This window comes from Heloderma suspectum, chromosome 4 (genome assembly GCF_057233095.1).
Source record: "Heloderma suspectum isolate Gila_16-S chromosome 4, 16-S_ref, whole genome shotgun sequence".
Lineage (NCBI taxonomy): Eukaryota > Metazoa > Chordata > Lepidosauria > Squamata > Helodermatidae > Heloderma > Heloderma suspectum.
In genome coordinates this window covers 253,428,608-253,448,192 of record NC_139461.1, presented here as the reverse complement: position 1 = coordinate 253,448,192, position 19,585 = coordinate 253,428,608, and the positions used below count along the sequence as shown (strand labels likewise).

At 43.5% G+C, this 19,585-nt stretch overlaps 2 protein-coding genes across 7 annotated transcripts in view; both read right to left on the bottom strand.

Annotated features, from left to right (window-relative positions):
* Window positions 1–3,053, bottom strand: part of LOC146348536 (membrane cofactor protein-like) — a 53,220-nt gene extending 50,167 nt beyond the window's left edge. For all 3 annotated transcript variants that reach the window (XM_084853382.1, XM_084853383.1, XM_084853384.1), the window contains exon 1: window positions 544–3,053. In XM_084853382.1, the coding sequence (XP_084709508.1) occupies window positions 544–637 (94 nt within the window). In that variant the 5' untranslated portion in view covers window positions 638–3,053. The remainder of the gene's footprint in view (window positions 1–543) is intronic.
* A 137-nt stretch (window positions 3,054–3,190) lies between these two features.
* Window positions 3,191–19,585, bottom strand: part of LOC146348535 (zona pellucida sperm-binding protein 3 receptor-like) — a 34,180-nt gene continuing 17,785 nt past the window's right edge. Inside the window, exons 4-12 of one of the 4 annotated variants that reach the window (XM_084853385.1) lie at window positions 17,952–18,037; window positions 15,411–15,608; window positions 14,534–14,716; window positions 14,348–14,404; window positions 13,291–13,341; window positions 11,272–11,313; window positions 10,594–10,623; window positions 9,349–9,418; window positions 3,257–4,819 (exon numbers count right to left, since the gene is read on the bottom strand). In XM_084853385.1, coding sequence (XP_084709511.1) covers window positions 4,741–4,819; window positions 9,349–9,418; window positions 10,594–10,623; window positions 11,272–11,313; window positions 13,291–13,341; window positions 14,348–14,404; window positions 14,534–14,716; window positions 15,411–15,608; window positions 17,952–18,037 — 796 coding nt within the window. In that variant the 3' untranslated portion in view covers window positions 3,257–4,740. Of the gene's footprint in view, window positions 4,820–9,348; window positions 9,419–10,593; window positions 10,624–11,271; window positions 11,314–13,290; window positions 13,342–14,347; window positions 14,405–14,533; window positions 14,717–15,410; window positions 15,609–17,951; window positions 18,038–19,585 lie in introns of all 4 variants that reach the window. The other 3 variants (XM_084853387.1, XM_084853389.1, XM_084853388.1) reach the window with 3 other exon arrangements.

Genomic DNA, 19,585 nt, shown 5'->3' with positions numbered 1-19,585 from the left:
AACCATAAATCTGTAAGGCTAGGTACCACAAAGGCATTTTGTCTTCCAGCCTGCCACACTTGGTGAAGAATGGAGGGCACAGCCCTTTTCTATTCAGATCAGGATATATAAAGCAGATAGTAAAGAGGATATGTGCACCTGATTATGGCGTGTGATTCAGATGGGAAACTACTTGGGTAGTCTTCCGCGAAATCTAAATTTAAATCCCAGTAATTAGTTCTAAGTTTGCATATACACGTAAATCAGCATATGCAAATGTTATGTCAATTTGTGTCCTACGGACCTGCGCCCCAAATCTTTTCGGTACCTAGCAATGCAGAGACGACCAACCACAACAAAGCTGGGTGGAGGGGCGGGGCCCTCTGGGCTCGCTCAGAAAATACTGCAATATCAAATCAGTTCCTCTGGGCATGGACAGAGTGCCTTTCCCATACCCCTTCAATAAGCCAGAGTTAGCCCCCATACAATATTTTTTAGTGCCAGGTGATGGAGGCTCCGGCAGGAACTGAGCACTGGCGGCACCCAAAAGCCTTCCTTTCTCACCGTGAACTTCGGAAGACGACAACAGCATCAGCAGCAGTAACAGAAAAGCCCACCTCCGGAGGACCCCCCCGTCGCTCCAGGGAAGAAGCCTCATTGCCGCGGCTCAGGCTGGGAGAACCAGGGGAAGCGCTTTCGCAGCCAAAGCGCCGCTCAAGGGAGCGCGGCCGGGGGGCGGTTTTGAGGTGACACGGGCGCGACCCCTCCCGCAGCCTTGCAGTTCACTTCAGAGCCGCCAAGCTCCGCGCAGCGCCACCCCTGCTGGAAGGGGCCGCTGCGGCCACCCTCGCCGACGCGCGCCCGTTGGCCGGCCCTCGCGTGCCAACACTCGGATCGCGGCGGGCCGCGTGCGCGGCGCCGTCGTAGCCACGGGCCCGAGCTCGTGGAGGCGGTTGGAGAGCGGGAGCTCGGACGGTCGTCACAGGACGGACAGGTCTCCTCGCTGCCGCCTGCGTTCGCCGGGACTCGATACCTCGAGCCCGTAGAGGTAATCTCGAGCCCAGCCTTGCGCATGTTTGCCCAGAAGCAAGCCCCGCTCTGGCTTCGCTGGGGCCGACTCCCGAGCGAGCCGCCGTGCCTAGGGTCGGCACCCTTTTGATAACGATTCTCAAGGTGAATGCGGCTGGCTGTAACGCACGTGCCCCTCTTGCGTTAAAGGGCACGGCAGCCGCAGACGTATTTGTAACCCCTTCACCCCCCCCCGTTTTTTAAAGAATTCAGAGATGTGCAATTGTTGTTCAGTCGTGTCCGACTCTTCGTGACCCCATGGACCACAACACGCCAGGCCTTCCTGTCCTCTGCTCTCTCCCGGAGTGTGCTCAAGTCCATATTCATTGCATCAGTGATGCTATTTAGCCATCTCATCCTCTGCCGTCCCCTTCTCCTTTTGCCTTCAGTCTTTCCCAGCATCAGGGTCTTTTCCAGGGAGTTTTCTCCTCGCATTAGGTGGCCAAAATATTGGAGCTTCAGCTTCAGTATCTGTCCTTCCAATGAGCACTCAGGGTTGATTTCCTCTAGGATGGACTGATTGGACCTCCTTGCAGTCCAGGGGACTCGTAAGTCTTCTCCAGCACCAAAACAAAATAGTGCAGGTGATCACACTTCCACAGCGAGGGTTTTTCTGCCACGTTGAGTCATTTCTGGTTTCAGTAAACTTACACCCAAGGAAGCGGGCATAGGATTGTGCCAAGCCGCTTTTCCAAACGGAGGCCGAACACAGACAAGTTTCATAATTCTATTTCTTCATCAGTTTTTGCACCTAGGTGTACAGATGGCCACCTCACAGCATCCACACGCACTTGTTGTTGTTCAGTCGTGTCCGACTCTTCATGACCCCATGGACCATAGCACGCCAGGCCTTCCTGTCCTGCGCTCTCTCCCGGAGTGTGCTCAGGTTCATATTCATTGCATCAGTGATGCTATCTAGCCATCTCATCCTCTGCTGTCCCCTTCTCCTTTTGCCTTTAGTCTTTCCCAGCATCAGGGTCTTTTCCAGAGTTTTCTCTTCGCATTAGGTGGCCAAAATATTTGAGCTTCAGCTTCAGTATCTGTCCTTCCAATGAGCACTCAGGGTTGATTTCCTTTAGGATGGACTGATTTGACCTCCTTGCAGTCCAGGGGACTCGTAAGTCTTCTCCAGCACCACAGTTCGAAAGCATCAATTCTTCGGCGCTCAGCGTTCCTTATAGTCCAGCTCTCACAGCCATACATTACTACTGGGAAAACCATAGCTTTGATTAGACGGACCTTTGTTGGCAAGGTGATGTCTCTGCTTCTGACTATGCTGTCTAGGTTTGCCATAGCTTTCCTCCCAAGGAGCAAGCGTCTTTTAATTTCACGGCTAGTCACCGTTTGCAGTGATCTTGGAGCCCAAGAAAGTAAAATCTGTCACTGCTTCCAATTCTTCCCCTTCTATATGCCAGGAAGTGATAGGGCCAGATGCCATGATCTTAGTTTTTTTAATGTTGAGTTTCAAACCAGCTTTTGCACTCTTCTCTTTCACCCTCAACAAGAGGCTCTTGAGATCCTCTTCGCTTTCTGCCATTAGGGTGGTATCGTCTGCATATCGGAGGTTGTTGATAATTCTCCCAGCAATCTTAATTCCGACCTCTGATTCATCCAACCCGGCATTTCTCATGATGTACTCTGCATATAAGTTAAATAAGCAGGGTGACAATATGCAGCCTTGTCGTACTCCTTTCCCAATTTTGAACCACTCGGTTGTTCCATGTCCGGTTCTTGCTGTTGCTTCTTGACCCTCGTACAGGTTTCTCAGGAGACAGGTAAGGTGGTCTGGTACCCCCATCTCTTTCAGAATTTGCCACAGTTTGTTGTGATCCACACAATCAAAGGCTTTAGCATAGTCAATGAAGCAGAAATAGACACTTTTCTGGAATTCTCTTGCTTTTGCCATGATCCAGCGAATGCTGGAGATTTGATCTCTAGTTCCTGTGCCTACGCCCGTCTCAGGGTTTTTGCTTAAGAGGAGTGTCTGAAACATCTGGGTGGGCACTACACTGTTTGCCCACAAATGTCTATTCTTACTGTAATGTGCATTTGTGAACAGCCAGAAATGGATCTCTGTCAGCAGCGTTTCTAATGGCTACATTGCATCTTCAGCTCATTTCTTCAGGGCCAGCTATGCTTGGTGTGTTTTATTCAAATTTATTTAGTACTTGAAAACATTCTCAGATAAACAAAGTTTACTTTCTATACATTCATTATTTCATTCATTTAATCAAATATTTGTACAATCCAACATGAAGTTTATAAAAAAACGCACATCACATAAATACAGACAACATTCCTTCATGAACTTAACAAGCTTGGGCTCAAAACAGCTGAAGCACAGCACTTTCTGATTGCTTTGATTTCAGCGGGACAAACAGGTTATTTAACTTTTTCCCACTGATATTTTTGCATCCTAAAAGTGCCCTTTCATTTTTTTTTTATTATGTATACAAAGCTTTTGCTGACTACTAAAATATACAGGGCACATTTTCTATTAGGCACATATTGTTCTTTGTACATTTTTAAACCACAAGAGGGAAGCAAGGTAACATTAGTTATGGCTCTGCATAGGAAATCCCAGAGAATTCAGCAGTGTAATGGATTTTGACAGCCACACTTGCATCCCTTCTAAAGATGTATATGGTACAAAACTTTGAGGGAAAAGGCGTGCTCTTGTGAACAGTAACTTTCAGTATTTCCTAGCAAAAACCCATTATGCTTCCATTATAGCATCTTGGCTGTTAAAGGCAGCAGAATGTATCACTTCCACTACAGAGGTAATGTATCACTTCCACTTCGCTCTGTGTGGGAGGACAGTGCACCCCCATCTGCCTCTGTCTTACAAGGTCCTTGTTTTAGTTCTCTTCTCCCCTCCTCCACTGGAAACTTGCTGGCTCCTGTTGAGCATGTGCAGTAGCTGCATATGCTCAGAACATTCCTGTACAGCAATATTATGACTCAGCAGAGGGGGCAAGGACATCTGTGAGAAATGCTCTCCTTGCCTTCCACATTTGGGTATGCTTGTGTCTTTTGCGCCTTTGCATCACCCAAGATTTATATTGGCAATTTGGGTGTCCACTAGGGTACCCAGAGCCAATAGGCTTTGTTTTTTAAAAACTCCACCTGCATAGACCACCCGCTGCATTCAGTTAGAGAGAGAGAGAGAGAGAGAGAGAGAGAGAGAGAGAGAGAGAGAGAGAAACAATTACACACACACTTTCCCTTTTCTGTGTAATGGTGGCTGGTGCCATAGAAAATCGAAATGTTTTAGGGCTCTTTGAAAGAGGTAGATGGGGAGAAAACTGCATCTGGTTAACTCCGCCTACTATGACTCCTTGGCTCCATGGACCTTTAGCTACCCAGTCTTCTTTTCCCTACCAGCTGCACTGGTAGGGATGAGACAAGTCCCCCTTGATTCCATATTTCATTCTGGCACCTAATGCAGAACAGTTCTATGCAAAATCAAAAAGGGCAAGTAAACAGGCTTTTCTTGAGGCCAAATATTGAGGCGTTTGGAACACGAAGCAATCTGTATGGCCAGTTTCTTCAGCTATAAAAACTGCTAAAGCTTTCCACTCAGATCTTCACTCAATTTCCATGTCCAGTTCTCAGAAAAGAATTGTTGAGAATTAATCATCAGCTGGAGGGTTACTGAAGTTTTAATGCAATCAGATCAAGGTCTTGATAACTTTATTTTTCTTCCAATGGCAGATCTTTGCCTGAGACTACACGATAAGTATCAGAAGAGCCAGGATGAGGGTCAGTTTTCCTGTGGAAAAAGTCAAATTTTAAATTATTGATATATTTCCCTGGAAGGAATTCCAAGTTACTTCCTTTTGTTAATGCTGCCTGTCAGGAAGAAGAAAGGCAACACACACATACATACATTCCATTCACAACACACTACTGATTTTCATAAAGAAACTTTAGTATTGATTATATAGAAGTGGCCAATGTTGTTGATTCCTGGACAGGAAAATCCAACTCTGCAAACTATAGAACCAGAAGGGATTTATTGACTGTTAGCAACTGCAAGTTATTAGATGTAAACCAGACAAAACTGATTAGGATTATAGGAGCACTAAAGAAACAGATCTGGAACATGTGTAGCTTAAGTTTAGAAAAAATGTTCACTTCCAATAGGCTCTTCTCAGACTCTTTATTATTCTGCAGTCAAATGTTCACAGGCCCTCCGTGTTCACAGGGTCAACCTTTGTCCAGGTCCCAGCATAAAGGTAACACAGATCTATGGCACTGAATGGATATCATGTCACCTATGAATATACCACTTAAGGAAATACCTTCAGTGATGAGGCACAGCACCAATTCCCAAATGGTACAGTGGAATATTAAGCATCTGGCAGTGCATGTTATTTATTACCTTATATGTTAAAGAAGGCAGGAGAGTCAAGCAGAAGTAATGATTCCATCACATACTTAAAATCATGACTTCGTGCTAACAGAAAGCACTTCCACTTTCCACTCCATTGTTTACTGGAAATGGAAAAGTAGCAGCATCTCTCTCATCTGAAATGCAAACTTAGTTTAAACTACAATTATATGCATACTCAGATTATGAGCAAACAAACAAACAAAGGCAAGCCGTACGTGTCAAGAGACAGGGTAGCCGTTTGACGTGGCTAGTGCACAACTGTGACAGCGCTTGGCAGCACATAGATTCCTGAATTGAAGGTATAAAAGTAGCACCCCGAAAATAGGTTAACTTTGGAAGTAAGGTGGGAAAAGCATGAGTGTGCAAAGTTTTGTTTGCCTAGGGGAAGTCACCCCCCCACCCCAGCTTCATACTAGCCAGGCAGAGAAAGGCTAGGGAGGGAAGATGGTGAAAATCCCTCAAGCCTCACTAGGAGAGGCAAGCAGCAATTCAGGTGCCCATTCAAGTCCTGAAGGGGTAGAACTGAGAGGCCTCTCAGAGAGGGAAAGAGCAGGAAAGAGAAAGAAAGAGGGCACGCCAAGTGAAGTTGCTAGCAGCAGAGATAGAAGCAATGCTACTTCAGATGGCTGAGTAAGATCAGGAGTGGGAATACCAGGAAAATCACCTCAAGGTTCAAATTAAACTAGCAAAAGCACACAGAGAAACAGGGAATCTGCAACACGAAACATGGCTGTACTGAGTGAAATGGCTGAATGGCGATCCCATACACACAGCAAGATCTTTGCTAAGGAATTAATATCTGATGTGGTTCAGATCCAGGGCAGGTGCTCTCTTAACAAGAATGGGAATCTGTGAGCCTCCATACTTGGAGGTGGGAGACGGTTGCTATCCCGCCCCCCCCCCCCCGTAATTGTTCAATCTAGTAATCTGACCACTCAAGACATTTAAGGCACGAATTCAGCAAAACTGAAAGACAGACTTATGCCAACTGCAAGAACCCAAGTTAACTTATGAAACAATGGGTGGGACCCTAAGAACTGTGAGCAGAGTTCTCGTTGCAGAAAGGGCCTTTCCTGTCCTTGCTGCAGTCTCCTGAAGTTCTCCTCAGAGAAAGCTGTTCATGAAGCTTGGGGCATGTGCAGCTACTGCTGGAAGGAGGCGCTGGCAGAACTCTCACCCTTTTTCAGGTAGCACAAGTGCCTTCCACTCATGCTAGAGTCCCTCTGGATCCAATACATAAACATTCAATTCTAAACTACTGGATCTTATTTTTATAGCTAACAATGTCATATAGACAAAATATGTATCTTCAACAGAACTGAACAGCATTCCTTGGTTTTGTCCTGGAGCTCAAATGATTAGAAAGAGAATTAAACACATACACAACCCTAAAAAGAAACAAAATGTTAAGTCTTTGTAATGCTGTTGGAGTTCTTGTTCAGGGCAAGGCGTCTACCCCTAAATGAAATCTGAGGGGCGCTGGTGTGTGTAGAGGGTGCACCGATTGCTACCCAAGGGCAGAGAATTTCTGATTGATTTTTTTAAGCTGCTCTTGGAACCTTGACTGAAGAGTAAGATATTCATTCATTCAAAGATTTTATAAGTAAACTTAGCGAAGAGATAAAGAGGAAAGTGGGTGAGTGGGGATCAATGCAGGAGACTTGGTGCATGGCCAAAGTAAGCCCTTCCCATAATCCTCTGACTTCCATGCTTGAAATCAAGTCCTGTTTACATATTTTTCAATTTTCATTAACAATTATTGAGGACCAAATAATGAACACTTCTCAGTGAGCTCGCATATTCCAAAGGAGAACCTGCAAACATGAAACGTTATGCAGAGGACAGTCTTCATGGCGTTTTGGCTAAGACTGAGTAAGTTATTCAGAGGAAGACATTGCCCCCGCTGTTTCACCTCTAAAGCCCGGGACGTCTGCAGGATCTGGACAAAACTTCATACACAGCCTCTCCCAGTGAGGAGGCACCCGATCCACCAAGAAAACCCAGTGTGATCGCTCACCACGCAGCGAAAATTGCAAGTGAAGCAAAAAGGAGGATGTGGTTATAAAACATTGGGGGTTTGTAGGACTGGGACTGGACTTCACACACAGCCTCTCCTAGTTGGGAAGCACCTGATCCACCATCAAAACCCTGCTCAATTACCCCAGGGGAACGTAAACCCCAAGTGTAGCAAAAAAAAAAAGTGGTGGCCACTTGAAAACATCTTCCCAATACTGCACTTGCGAATTCGCCTCCTGACCGTGGGAGGCTGTGTATGAAGTTTTGTCTGGATCCTGCAAACCCCCAAGGTTTTCTAGCCAGTTTGGATTTTTGCTTTTGTCAGGGTGCTGGGTTTTGATGATGCATTGGGTGCCCCCTGAGTAGGAGAGGCTGGCTATGAGATTTGGTCCCAATCCTGCTCATCCCCACCGCCCCCATTTACATTGCTGGCTTGGTCACTTTAATGTGTTCCTAAGCGCTAAGCCAGCGAAGGGCAGAGAGGCAGCGGTTTTGACTGCTCTTCCTGCACAGCTCTGTAGCCAGTGAAAATAACCCATGGTGACCACCAGCCAGCATGATAACCCATGATTGGTTAAATAACCCACTCTGCAGACCATGGGTTATGAGAGTGGGTTATTTTGGCCAAATAAGCCATCATGGGTTAAACTCCCACCAGGTGACACAATAACCCACAATGGCTTATCAGGATGTCCGAACCCAGTCATCGTAACAGGCACTGAGCCCATTGGAAAGGCTTGACAATGTATAGGTTTGAAAAAATTTAAACGGAGATACTCAATATTCACTGAAAAATGTGACCAGATTCAATCAGGTAAAATAACGCATTTAACAGGTTTCATATTTCAAAATCAAAAGAACCTTAAAAAGCTGCCTGGAAACTCAAACCCCAAATGACACTCCAGTGTAATTCTATGTCATTTCAATTCCATGGCAAATATTTGTCCACACAACTTTTCACAGATAGTGAAAACATTAACGTTAAGGTGTCCCAACAAATAGGATTTATCCAAAATAAATACCCATGGCCATGGGATTACATCAGTATTCTTTGGTAAAGACCTGAAAGATACGGTGATGGCATGTAACCATCCTGTTAAAAAGATTATTGCAATGAATACCAGAAACTAGTAAATCACTGCACAAGTAACTTAGGGACACTCCATTATGCTTAAAGAGCGCTGTGAATCTATGTACATGTATCATATAGAAATAACAAATTGCGCATATAATACTACAGTGAAAATGGACAGAGACAGAAAGCAAGAAAGAAAGCAATTATGCAAGACAAAAATGCAGAACAATCCCATTTTAATCTGTCTAGAAGGTTACAGCTGCAAACTGTTGGCTTAGACAGCAACACTGCAGACAGCTCCTGAAGAACATTAGTGACTTCAGACAGGACTTTTCAATAAATCCATTTTACTACTGTGTCCGAAAGTCAGAGTCACAAACCACAATTATCCTTGAATGCCTCTGACATCTCAGGTTGAGGCACAAGGTTTTGTAGCTTTTTTAATATGGATTTTAGAAATGTCAGTGCCACAATATTCACCAGACAATGCCAAGCCGGTGTTAGAATGCACAGGTAATGTAAATGGAGACAGATGATTTGTCACTCCAGAAAGCCAATACGAGGAACTTCATAAAATACAGATTAGCCATTCTAGAGAAACTACAGTCTTTTAGTCAATGCTGTTTCTCCTATGTTGCAGATTAGTGCTGTTGTTCCAAATGCAACACACAAGGTTATTCTGGACACAAAGCACATTTATATGGCAAGTGCAGGCTGTATAGAAGGCACAGGGACGCCTGGAAGCATACGCTTGCTTGCAGAGCCACAAAAAGGCCATAAGGGACCAGAGATAGTGTGTCTTGGGCTGACTCACCCCTTTTTATGGTATTTCATAGCTACAATAATTGCAGCAACAATCACAATTGTAACAGCAGCCACTGCTCCTTGAAGGGAAAAAGAGAAAGAAATCCAGTGATATGCTGTAGAAATGCTGGAAAGGGTAAAATAAGAGACTAGTCACTAATGTATCAATACAGACTTGGAATAAGTTTCCAGAGAGGTTTGAGAGAAAACCCCAAAGCAGGACCAAATATAAAACACAAAATAACAATTACAATTGATGGGGGCGGGGGGGAAATAATCCAGGAGGCAGTATACTAGGAAGCAAACAGAGATAATAAATACGAGAATCAAGGACTGTGCTTTCTTATGTTTGACCACTTTCACTAGTTTCCAGTTTTTCTATTATGAATCCAGTACCAGATCCGCATTGCCTTCATCGTGGTAGCAGCACTCCTCTCATGCACAAGCAACCTAGAAATATGCAACTGACGAAGGCAACTTCTTATCTGTTCTGTGTCCGTTAAGCTGTATGAGACTTCAACTACCTCACCGGCTGAAGCAATAGCATGGATACAGACAGTTATCCAGAAATGTTCAAGAACCGTTACAGCTATTCAATTCAGGTGGATTAGTTCATATATATTTTAATATTGGGCATAGTAAGTCTGCAGATAGACATATCTTGAGCAGTGAGTCCTCCATAGATCTACACTGTCACCCCTTCTGGGGATGTGCAGTCTTCCTCAGAGAACAGGGTCCAGGACCACAACCAGTTCTTTCTGTTTCCAGCAGTACAGACTAACCAGTTGTAGTGACATTCATGAAATCAATCCTTTCCCTAAGCAATGTTTCAAGTTTGAATACCCCCTCCCTTGGGTTATGCTTTTAAAGGAGGAAACACGTGCAGACAACGTAATATTTTGTCGAGAGCAAGGGGAAAGCTCTACTGGATTTGGGAGCCAACCATGTCCAGCATTACAACAGAAAAGGCGGGTGGGGGTCTACATGTCTGCGCATAGAAACAAAGCTTGCCTCACAGCAGAAAAAACACACCCAATCCTGGAGGCAGGATGCCTATCTGTACCCTGACAGGACCCTTGCAAAAGAGACTCAATGTTTCCTCCAAGTAGGAGTCTTCAGCAGTTAAACTGCAAGGTGGAGAGAGAGACACAGAGAAAGAGCACAGAGAATTAGGTGCTCCATGTTCATTTCCATCAGGTAGTAAAATCAATAGCAGCAGTTGTACACTGAAGTAATACACGCTGCAATTACTTACCAATAACAATTGCTACAGTCTTGCCAGATCCTAAAATTGAAGAGGGGAAAGAGGAGTGAGTTACAATCTGAAGCTACAGTAGCTGGAACCAAGAAATGGGTTTTTCACGACTTTTAAAAAATCATTTAGATGTGCTTCCAAATTCTAATTCTAATTTATTAAAGAGATGGTCATCCTTGGTCTAAAAGACAAGCAATTTTTTCCTAGGACAGCTTTCCTGGCATTTTCTTGATAATGGGAAGAAGCCAACTGGCACAGCACAGTGAAATTGTATGAACTCAACATGCACAACTTGAGAAAGAGATGTTCAGCCATAGAGACCTTTCCTATATGGCTAAGAAGACTGTCAACAACATGTCCCACTCAGGAATTAATGTTGTGAGGATAAAATGGAGAGAATGATAATGTAAGCTGCCTTGGGTTTCTTGCCTTGGGTTCCTTGCAAGAAGAAAAAAAGGTGAGAACAAAATAATTCTGGAATCATTAAAAAGAAAAGATGCAAGCCCTGGAAATCCCCCTTGCCTCTGTATACCTACCCAAGTTCTCAGATGGTATGCTCCCATTCTCAAAACAAAACTACTTCACATTTGAGAAAATACTGCCTTGCCTCTATGAGAAGTGCAAGAGGTAATCGAAAGTTAAGACTGGTTGCTTTCCACCACCAAGTTTGACCTTTACCTGGGCCTTTAGAATCTGTTCCATCTGGCCTCTGCGTAGATCCTGTGTGGAAGAGGATCAAGAGTTTATAAACACTGCTTTGGATTTTTTTTTTTTTTTATGAAAAGCAGTACTGAAAAGTTATAAAGTACCTTGAAAGACTCGCCTGCATAAAGAGAAGCTTCTGTGCACAGAAACACATTCCAGAAGGTACACAAATTCAAATACAAAGCCAGGCAGAAACAGAAGACCCTCTGTAGCAGGGAGGGTAAATGACAGGCTGTCCAGATGTTGGTGGACTGCAAATTTTATCCTCCCTTACCATTGGTTGTGCTGGGCTGGGCTGTTGGGAACTGTAGTCCAACAACATCTGGAGGGCCACACATTCCTGTCCAATGCTCTACAGTATATAATAGCAAAAACAACAAAAAACAAAACCCAGAAAAGAACTGAAATGGAAGAAAAAATAGCCAAAGCCAAGTACTTTTCATAAGACTTTTTTTTTTGCTGTTGAAGCTGTCCAAAGGAAAATTCATCCATCCATGCACTTTTTCTCCTAAGGAACTTTCATCTCCAGGCAGTCCAAACTGCCACTCCTAGTATCCATTTAACAGCTGTGATATTTGTGGTATTAAACAAGCATGAGAATAGGGGCCCCCAAACGTTTTGGTCCCATGAGCATACACTGAAATTTGATAAACTGTCACGGGCACCACAACAAAGTGGCTACCATGGGGGCCAAGCCAGTCACCAAGGACTGAGCTCCAAATGCCAAACCAGGTATTTGGCCCCATCTGGGGCCCAGAGGCATTCTGGGGAAAAGAGAGAATGAGTGTTTGCCTGCTGGAGATCAGGACTTTGCTTTCCAGTGTGTTGATACCCTAAGTTATGCATTGAAGACAATGGGGGGTAGGGCCCCTATCAAGTACCAAGAGAGGTGTACACAGGACCACAGCACTAGAAGCAAAAGGAGAAAATGTTCTCTTTACCAAAAAGTTAAAGGCATATTAAAACAACTCTCACTTTTCCTTTTTGCAGGAGATATCTCCCTTCAGTTGTCTATGCAACAACCTCCCTGCTTGCATTAGTTACATTAGCTTCCCTTGGCACTATTCTTGGACCTCTACTAGTCTCTTCACTCTCATCATTTCCTCTAATAACAAACTCAAATGCCATTAGGATTGTAGCCAGGGGCTGCTGAGCAACAAGAGAAGAGTATCAGCATGCTATGGGGAACTCTGAAATTTGCAAAAGTAGTACAAATGTTTAGGTTTCTTCTGAGGGGGCCAAACCCACAAAGCACAGCCTGATGAGAACTGAGCATGCTGAGTAGCCAGGGAATATAGAACAGCTGAAAAAGAAAAAAAAACAGAACTACCAACATGGAGTGAGGGAAAGGGGAATGCCCTGTTTGGAAGGAACATCTGGCAAGAATTCTAAATAGGAGCACTCCTCTTAGAAAGGAGCAGATATTGCAGTGTAATTTCAAGACCTCAAGGCTACTATTGCACTACCATGTAGATTTTCCAGCCACATTTTTTCACGAATTCCATTTGGAGAAGTTACCCGAAATGCCAGTGGTCAACGAGACAAAAGGGGCAGGGCCAAAATACGAATGCATCCTTTCTCCGTTGACTCTCTGTTTCATCTACAATGATTCTCAATTCTATAAATTTTATGATTTCTTGCCTGCAATAATGCTTCAACTTTTATGTCTGGTAGGCAGCCTACATATCGCAAGAGAGCCTGCAGCATCAAAGCCAATTTTTGATGCCCATCATAGCATCCCAGTTAAAGGATCCTGGGTATCAGGGATAAGAAAATATTTACTCAAGACTTGGAAAGGGGTTGCCAGAGTTGATCTTGATGGACCAACAGCCTAGATTGGTATAAAGCAATTTATCTGTTGAGCTTTAGCACACCAAGGCTGAACTGCACCTAAAAGGAGAGTTGTAAACGGGCCTGGGAATTCTTATAGAAGGGCAGTATAGAATTTCTGTAATAAATACAAACCAATGTGAGTTAAAAGCAATTGTTTACCAGTTTTTTCTGTTCCACTGGTTGTCCTTCTGGTTGGCGTTGTGGTTGGCCCTGTGTAACAAGAGACAGATGCTGATGTTGAGATGCTGGCTACTACTGCATTAATGTATTCTTTCATCACTCAAGATTCAGAAAACTCTATATGGGGTGACATTGATAGGAAATTCACATAAACCAATTTCTCCCAGAATACTGTCTTTTGGAAGTTAAAATGCTTCTGACTGAGTTACTCATGGACAGAACTTTGCTTACTCTACAACAACTTGTGCACTTGGCCCAGATTTTTAAAATACCCATTCATAAAACATGTATAGCAAATTCTTCAGCATATATTAGATGAACATGCATATTTATTTTATTTAATATATTCTACCTCTGAGAGTTACAGAAGGTGCAGTCATTATGATGGGCCCCCTCTTCACTAAGAAATCAGTTTCATCCTTCCGTTTGCCTTCAGTAATAATGGATAAACTTGCATTTGCTAGCAAGAGTCAAGGATCACAGGCAAAATGGTGCCACATGCAGAGTAACATTTGATCTAAATCCAGAAAAAATGTTCCTTCCTCAAAAAGGTGTGTGTGTATATTCACTTTGAACTACATTAATGGTGAGTGGAGTGGAGTGGAGCAGTTTAAAGAAGAGTAAGTAGTCTACATTAAATAATCCTCAGTGACTGGGATCCAAAGACCCATGCAACTAGTTCCATCTGCCCATGGAGCTTTTGACTTGTTTTTTAGAGCACTCCCCATGTCTTTGAAAGTAAAGGCATTGTCATATGCAGTTTGCAGTCAGGCATGGTGGTCTGCTGTTTAAAGGAAAATAGATATTCCACAATTGTCTGCTGTTCAGAGGAAAGGAATACTCCACAAACACACCCAAGCCAGCGGGCACACTTTCAGTATTCCAGCCTATGTATGTTGGAATTGAAGGCAAGGCAAGATGCTGAATTATGGAATGATGATATACCTATGGAACACCATTGTGTATATTCTAAAACATAGCATTTCACATTCCAAAACCTGAGCATTACTATCAGTCCAATAGTGTTATAACTCACCTATAGTCTCATTTTTCTTACCTTCTGGATGAACAGTGATGGTGGTGGTGATAATGCCTTGTCAAAAAGAGAGGGGAAAAGGAATACAATTGGTCTAAGGGTTTAGCTGTATATAGATACAGGGTGTTCAGCATAAAGTTCTACACAACTCTTCTGAAAGACATTTAAGTACAGCAGTATCCTTACGTTTGTCACATGTTGGAACAGCAGGATGCCACAAACTGTCAGCCCCACATTTAATAAAGTTGTTCCCATTCAGAGTATAGCCAAGATCACAGTCAATCCTTATAGCATTATCATATGTGTATGTAGCCTGAAATCCACTTCCCACTCTTCCATTTGGGATTGTTGGTCGCTTACACTGGACCACTGGAAAGAGAAGTATTGCCATTAAAAAGGTTTTTGCAACATACACATGCAAGTTGGTACTATTGACGCTGGATAGTTAGCCTCTACAGGGTAAATTGTGGTATTTTGTATTTTAAATGGTATTCCAGCCAAAAGTAGGATTTGCTTTGTATTACTACTCCACATGGATCTCTCAAGATGGGGCAAGCCCCCCAAATCTCCAATGAATTCTCTGCAGGATCAGAAATACTATTTGAAGTTTTCCCTTCCTGTATTACAAAAAGGGAAATACATCATTTTTTAAAGCTTTGTCTCATATATCGAGCATAAAAGCCCCAATCCAGCTAAACAAACTAATGACCAAGTCAAAATTGAGCCAATGGAACAAGTTCGTACCAAATCTGATTTCTTTGCTTTCAATGGGAGTTAGTATTGACCAACCTTAGCCGGATCAGGGCTATAAGTACCTCCCAAAATGACTCAATTTAAAGTAGCAGCACACTGAGGGTAAGTGCCCCACTAGCACTACTACTTCACTACTCTCACTGAATTGCTTGCAGTCAAATTGAAATCCACGGAGGCTACCCTGCAGCACAGTTCTTGATGAATTATTCAATTATCCAATTCTAGTAAGAATTTTATTTTCTAGCTATTAAATACAATGAAAGCAATTTCTCATACTGCAGGTATGATATCAAAAACGAACTTCCATTACCTTTACATTCAGGTGCTGGTCCACTCCACTTTCCATCCACACCATTTTCCTCAGCTGTACATGCAATACTTGCATTTCCAATAAGGGATAAACCAGCATCACACATGTATGTTACTGCAGCGCCATATACATACTCATCTCTATCATCACCAGTGTGTCTTCCATTGGCAACTTTAGGTGGCGGAAAACAAAGGATTTCTAGGGGAAATAATCAATGTTAACAGTTCAGGTAAACCAACTGCAAAAGCATTGCTATTTGGGCTGTAATTGGACTGATGATATTTTCATTGAAAAAATGTCCCATTCTTTGAGATAGTCACTTGAAACAAACAAGTAAATATATACTTTGAGATACCTTCTACCACCAGACGGTAAGAAGCAGTAGTGAAGTTACTTCTCTAGTCCCACCAAGATTACCCATTTAAACTGACTCCATCCCCTTCCTGGATCGGGTTCTGCCACAGAGCTCGTATCTCTACAAAGGTCACTCCTTTGTAATCCTTTGCAAGTAAACGAAGGGGAATAGGCTGGAAAAATAAATTATTTCCCCTGCCACAAGCTCCTGAAGCACTGTGCAGGTTATCCAGTCTTTCATAGGATACAATAGAAGTGACAGATAGAAGGGACTCCCCAGAAGAAACAGAAAGAGGCAGCATCAGTCTGCAGAGCAGGGGTTTTGAAACTCAGGAGCATGTACCAATTCCAGACCACCTGGGGGCCCAATCTGGCCCTCTTGTTTTCGCCAGATGGCCATGCCCCCTTCCCTCTTTTGCTGACTGCCAATCGTTTGGTGGTTTCCCAGCTTTTGCATGTTTCTTCCCACCCTAAAGGCTGAAATGCCTCTCCAAAGGTTTAGCTACTGGAGTAAGAGCTTTAAGCTAAATATGCTGTGGGAGATAGTATATTGTCTTTGCCATATCACATTCAACCCTATCCATGACTGGAATGCAGCGCCCAAGAGATTCTCCAAAACTGAATTTGGCTCTTGTTGAAAGAGGTTCAACACTCCTACTGTAGCGTATGGCAGTGAAAGGTCCATTCTACAGGACCCATAAAATAGGAGTGTATTAATCTCAATGTAATGATTTAAGCTCAAAATGTTAAAATAATTTAAGCCAAGGAAAGATGGGCAAAGAGGAGTGTGTGAGTGAGAGTGGGAGGGAGGGAGACACATGGGTTGTAACCAATGGTGCCCTTCCACCAGTGCAGCATCCACCACTGATGGAACGGGTTCCCCGTCATGCCCCCTGCACCCCCTCTCCCACAAATGTACTCTAGAAGGTTGGGGAACCCTCTGGACTTGATTTGGGAAATGTGCAGGAGGGAGAAGAGGAAGGGGACAGCCTGTTGCATGAGTAGAAGTCTGTTTGCGTGACACTGCTTGTAGCCCTGTATTAGTATTTGGAAATATTCCAAATTCTATACAATTTGCTTACACTCTACTTCATATTCTTAAGGTTTCTTCCTCTGCTGTATCACAGAGGATGAACCTTTGCCAACAGCCTAATCAGAAGAGTGTGTTTTAAAACAGAATTTATCATGCTAATGATGCCCAGGGCAACAGCTATACCAGACAACACAGATACTGGATCTGTTGCTCTGAGTATGGGGGAAAGGGGCCATAGCTCAGCAGTACAGCACACGCATTCGCTTTCAGAGGGTCCATGTTCAGTCACTGACATCTTATCCAGGACCTGCAGTAGACTCTCATAAAAGGTAGAGGGACAGAGAACCTTGAACTTCGCATGTGGTTCAGACCCATGTAGGAACACATTTCACTTGAGTAGACATGCCCATTCTATATTTTGCCACCAAAATGAGCTTTCTACAGGCATCCATTAATGAGTTATTTCATATCGCCATTTGCATGTCAGCCACCTTGGAAAATGGCAGTTACAGAATCATGAACCAGAATGGGCATGTTAAATGGGCCTGAAACACATACAAACTTCAAGATTCTCTGCGCATTTTTACGGACACCTAAGGCAGGTCCAGGACTAATATTCCAGTCAAAAGGATCTTGGGTGGCAAGACTGGGAAAGACAGACCTTGAAGCACTGCTTTAAGTCACAGTAGACTATATTAGGCTAGGTGAACGGTCTTGTCCAGCGTAAGACAGGTACACATGGTTCTGATAGGTAGCATCTCGGCAATGCATAGGATGGGGGTTGGGGGAGGGGGCAAAGGAGCACAAAGTTTAAATAACTAGAGTAGGGTAGGCAAATTCTGGTACAATCAGGGTGGTTGGCAACAGCCATTATGGCAAGTATGTTGGACCAGATCAGAAAGCACACGGGGCTTTGTATATTGGACGGAGACAGCAGCAGGAGAAGGGGATGGGAAAGACAGATGAGAGAGAATATATCAAGACCCATAGGTACTCTTCACTTAAATTTTCAGAAAAAATCCAAAGTATTCAGGCACAGGGGATTATTCCAATCATATACCAAACCTTGGGCAGACTAAAATATTTGCAATGAATGAGTTACTCTGAAATGCAGAGAGAAACCACAGCATGCCTAAAGGAAAATATCATCTTACGTTGACAATATGGAGGGTCTCTACTCCACTCAACTATGTTGCCCGACACAGTACAACGAGCTTTGTTTTCGCCTATTAATCTGTACCTAAAGAAAAAGTGAAATTTTAGCACATGGGACATAATGAATGTGCAATTACATTATATTTCTTAGCGAGCAGATTGATTTTATTTAGATTTATAGTCCATCCTACAGTGTTACCACTTCCAGGGCCATATATAGAAATATGAATTAAAGCAACAGTTTAAAAACAGTTAAGCAGAACAGAGCAGTAGAGCATATCAGCAGTCACATGAAAATCAGTTCAGTCAACATTTAAAGTAGGAGTGGGTAACTTGTGGCCCTCCAGATGTTTTGGCCTACAACTCTCATGAGCCCTAGCCATTTTAATAATAAAATAAATCATAGCCAATGGTCAAAACATCTTGAGGGCCACAGGTTGCCCACTTCTGATTTAAAGATTCAGAGTAAATAAAAATATCGTTGCCTACTATGAAAAGAACCCTTAAGAGTGGGTGCCAGGAGAGTCTTTCTGTGGAGAGTATTACATAGGCAGGCGGCACCAGAACTCAAATGGCCCTTTTGCTGGTTGCCACCAGCCTAGGTTGAGAGGAGCTACCAATCAATCTGATTCTGAACACAGGTTTGTTGTTAAAAAAAAAAAAAAAGAGAGAGAGAGAGAGAGAGAGACTCCCAGAACCCCCATTCCAACACAAAACCCCCTTTCAAGGTGGCTGCAGCTTTGATTATAGATTGTAAAGCTTTCATACGAGAGATCCTGGACAAGCAAAGTGCTTTATAATGTATCTCCTCAGTTCAACATAAAGTATTTGGAAGCGTTCACTTTTGTCCCTTCAGGAAGAGCAACATGGAAGAAAAACGGAAGAAGCATGGTCATGTGGACACAAATGTTGTTCAGGGCCAAAGTGTGGAACATCTCCCCATCAAGAGGGGGCATTCCCTCAATTGAAATCTGTGGGGGACAATACGCTAATAGCAGATAAGGCTGGAACAGATGGTTGGCAGGGCCAGACTCGCCTCATACTGTTTCTCTCTCACGCACAAACATCCAGCCATGCATCCCTCTCATTTTCTTCCCTCCTTCTCTCTCTTCCCCACTTCCTTCCCATCTGTCATGCAATTCAGCTTAGGAAAAAGCTTCCATTGACACCAGTAGACGCTTATTTATTAACAGTATTTATATACCGCTTCCCTTTTGAAAAAATCTCAAAGAGGGTTACAAAAGGATAACAAGAAACGAAAACTAACAAAAAAGGCCACACACACACAATAGTATCATGTGGCTGGTACAAAGATAGCTTATGGCTGGGGGAAAACCAAAGCAAACAAATATGTTTCAATAAACCCTTAAAACACCCTACTGTTGAGGCCTAACCTACCTCAGAGGGGAGATCATTCCACAGGGCAGGTGCCACTGCAGAGAAGGCTTGTCTCTGTGTCATCACCAAATGGAAATCCATAGGCCATGGTGCAGATAATAGCGCCCCCCCCCCCCCGCCCTGATCCTAGTGGCCTGGGAGGTTGGTATAGTGGGAGATATTCCTTGAGGTAAACTGGTCCTGAGTTGTATAAGGCTTTGTATACCAATACCTTAAACCTAGGTGAGTAGGAGAC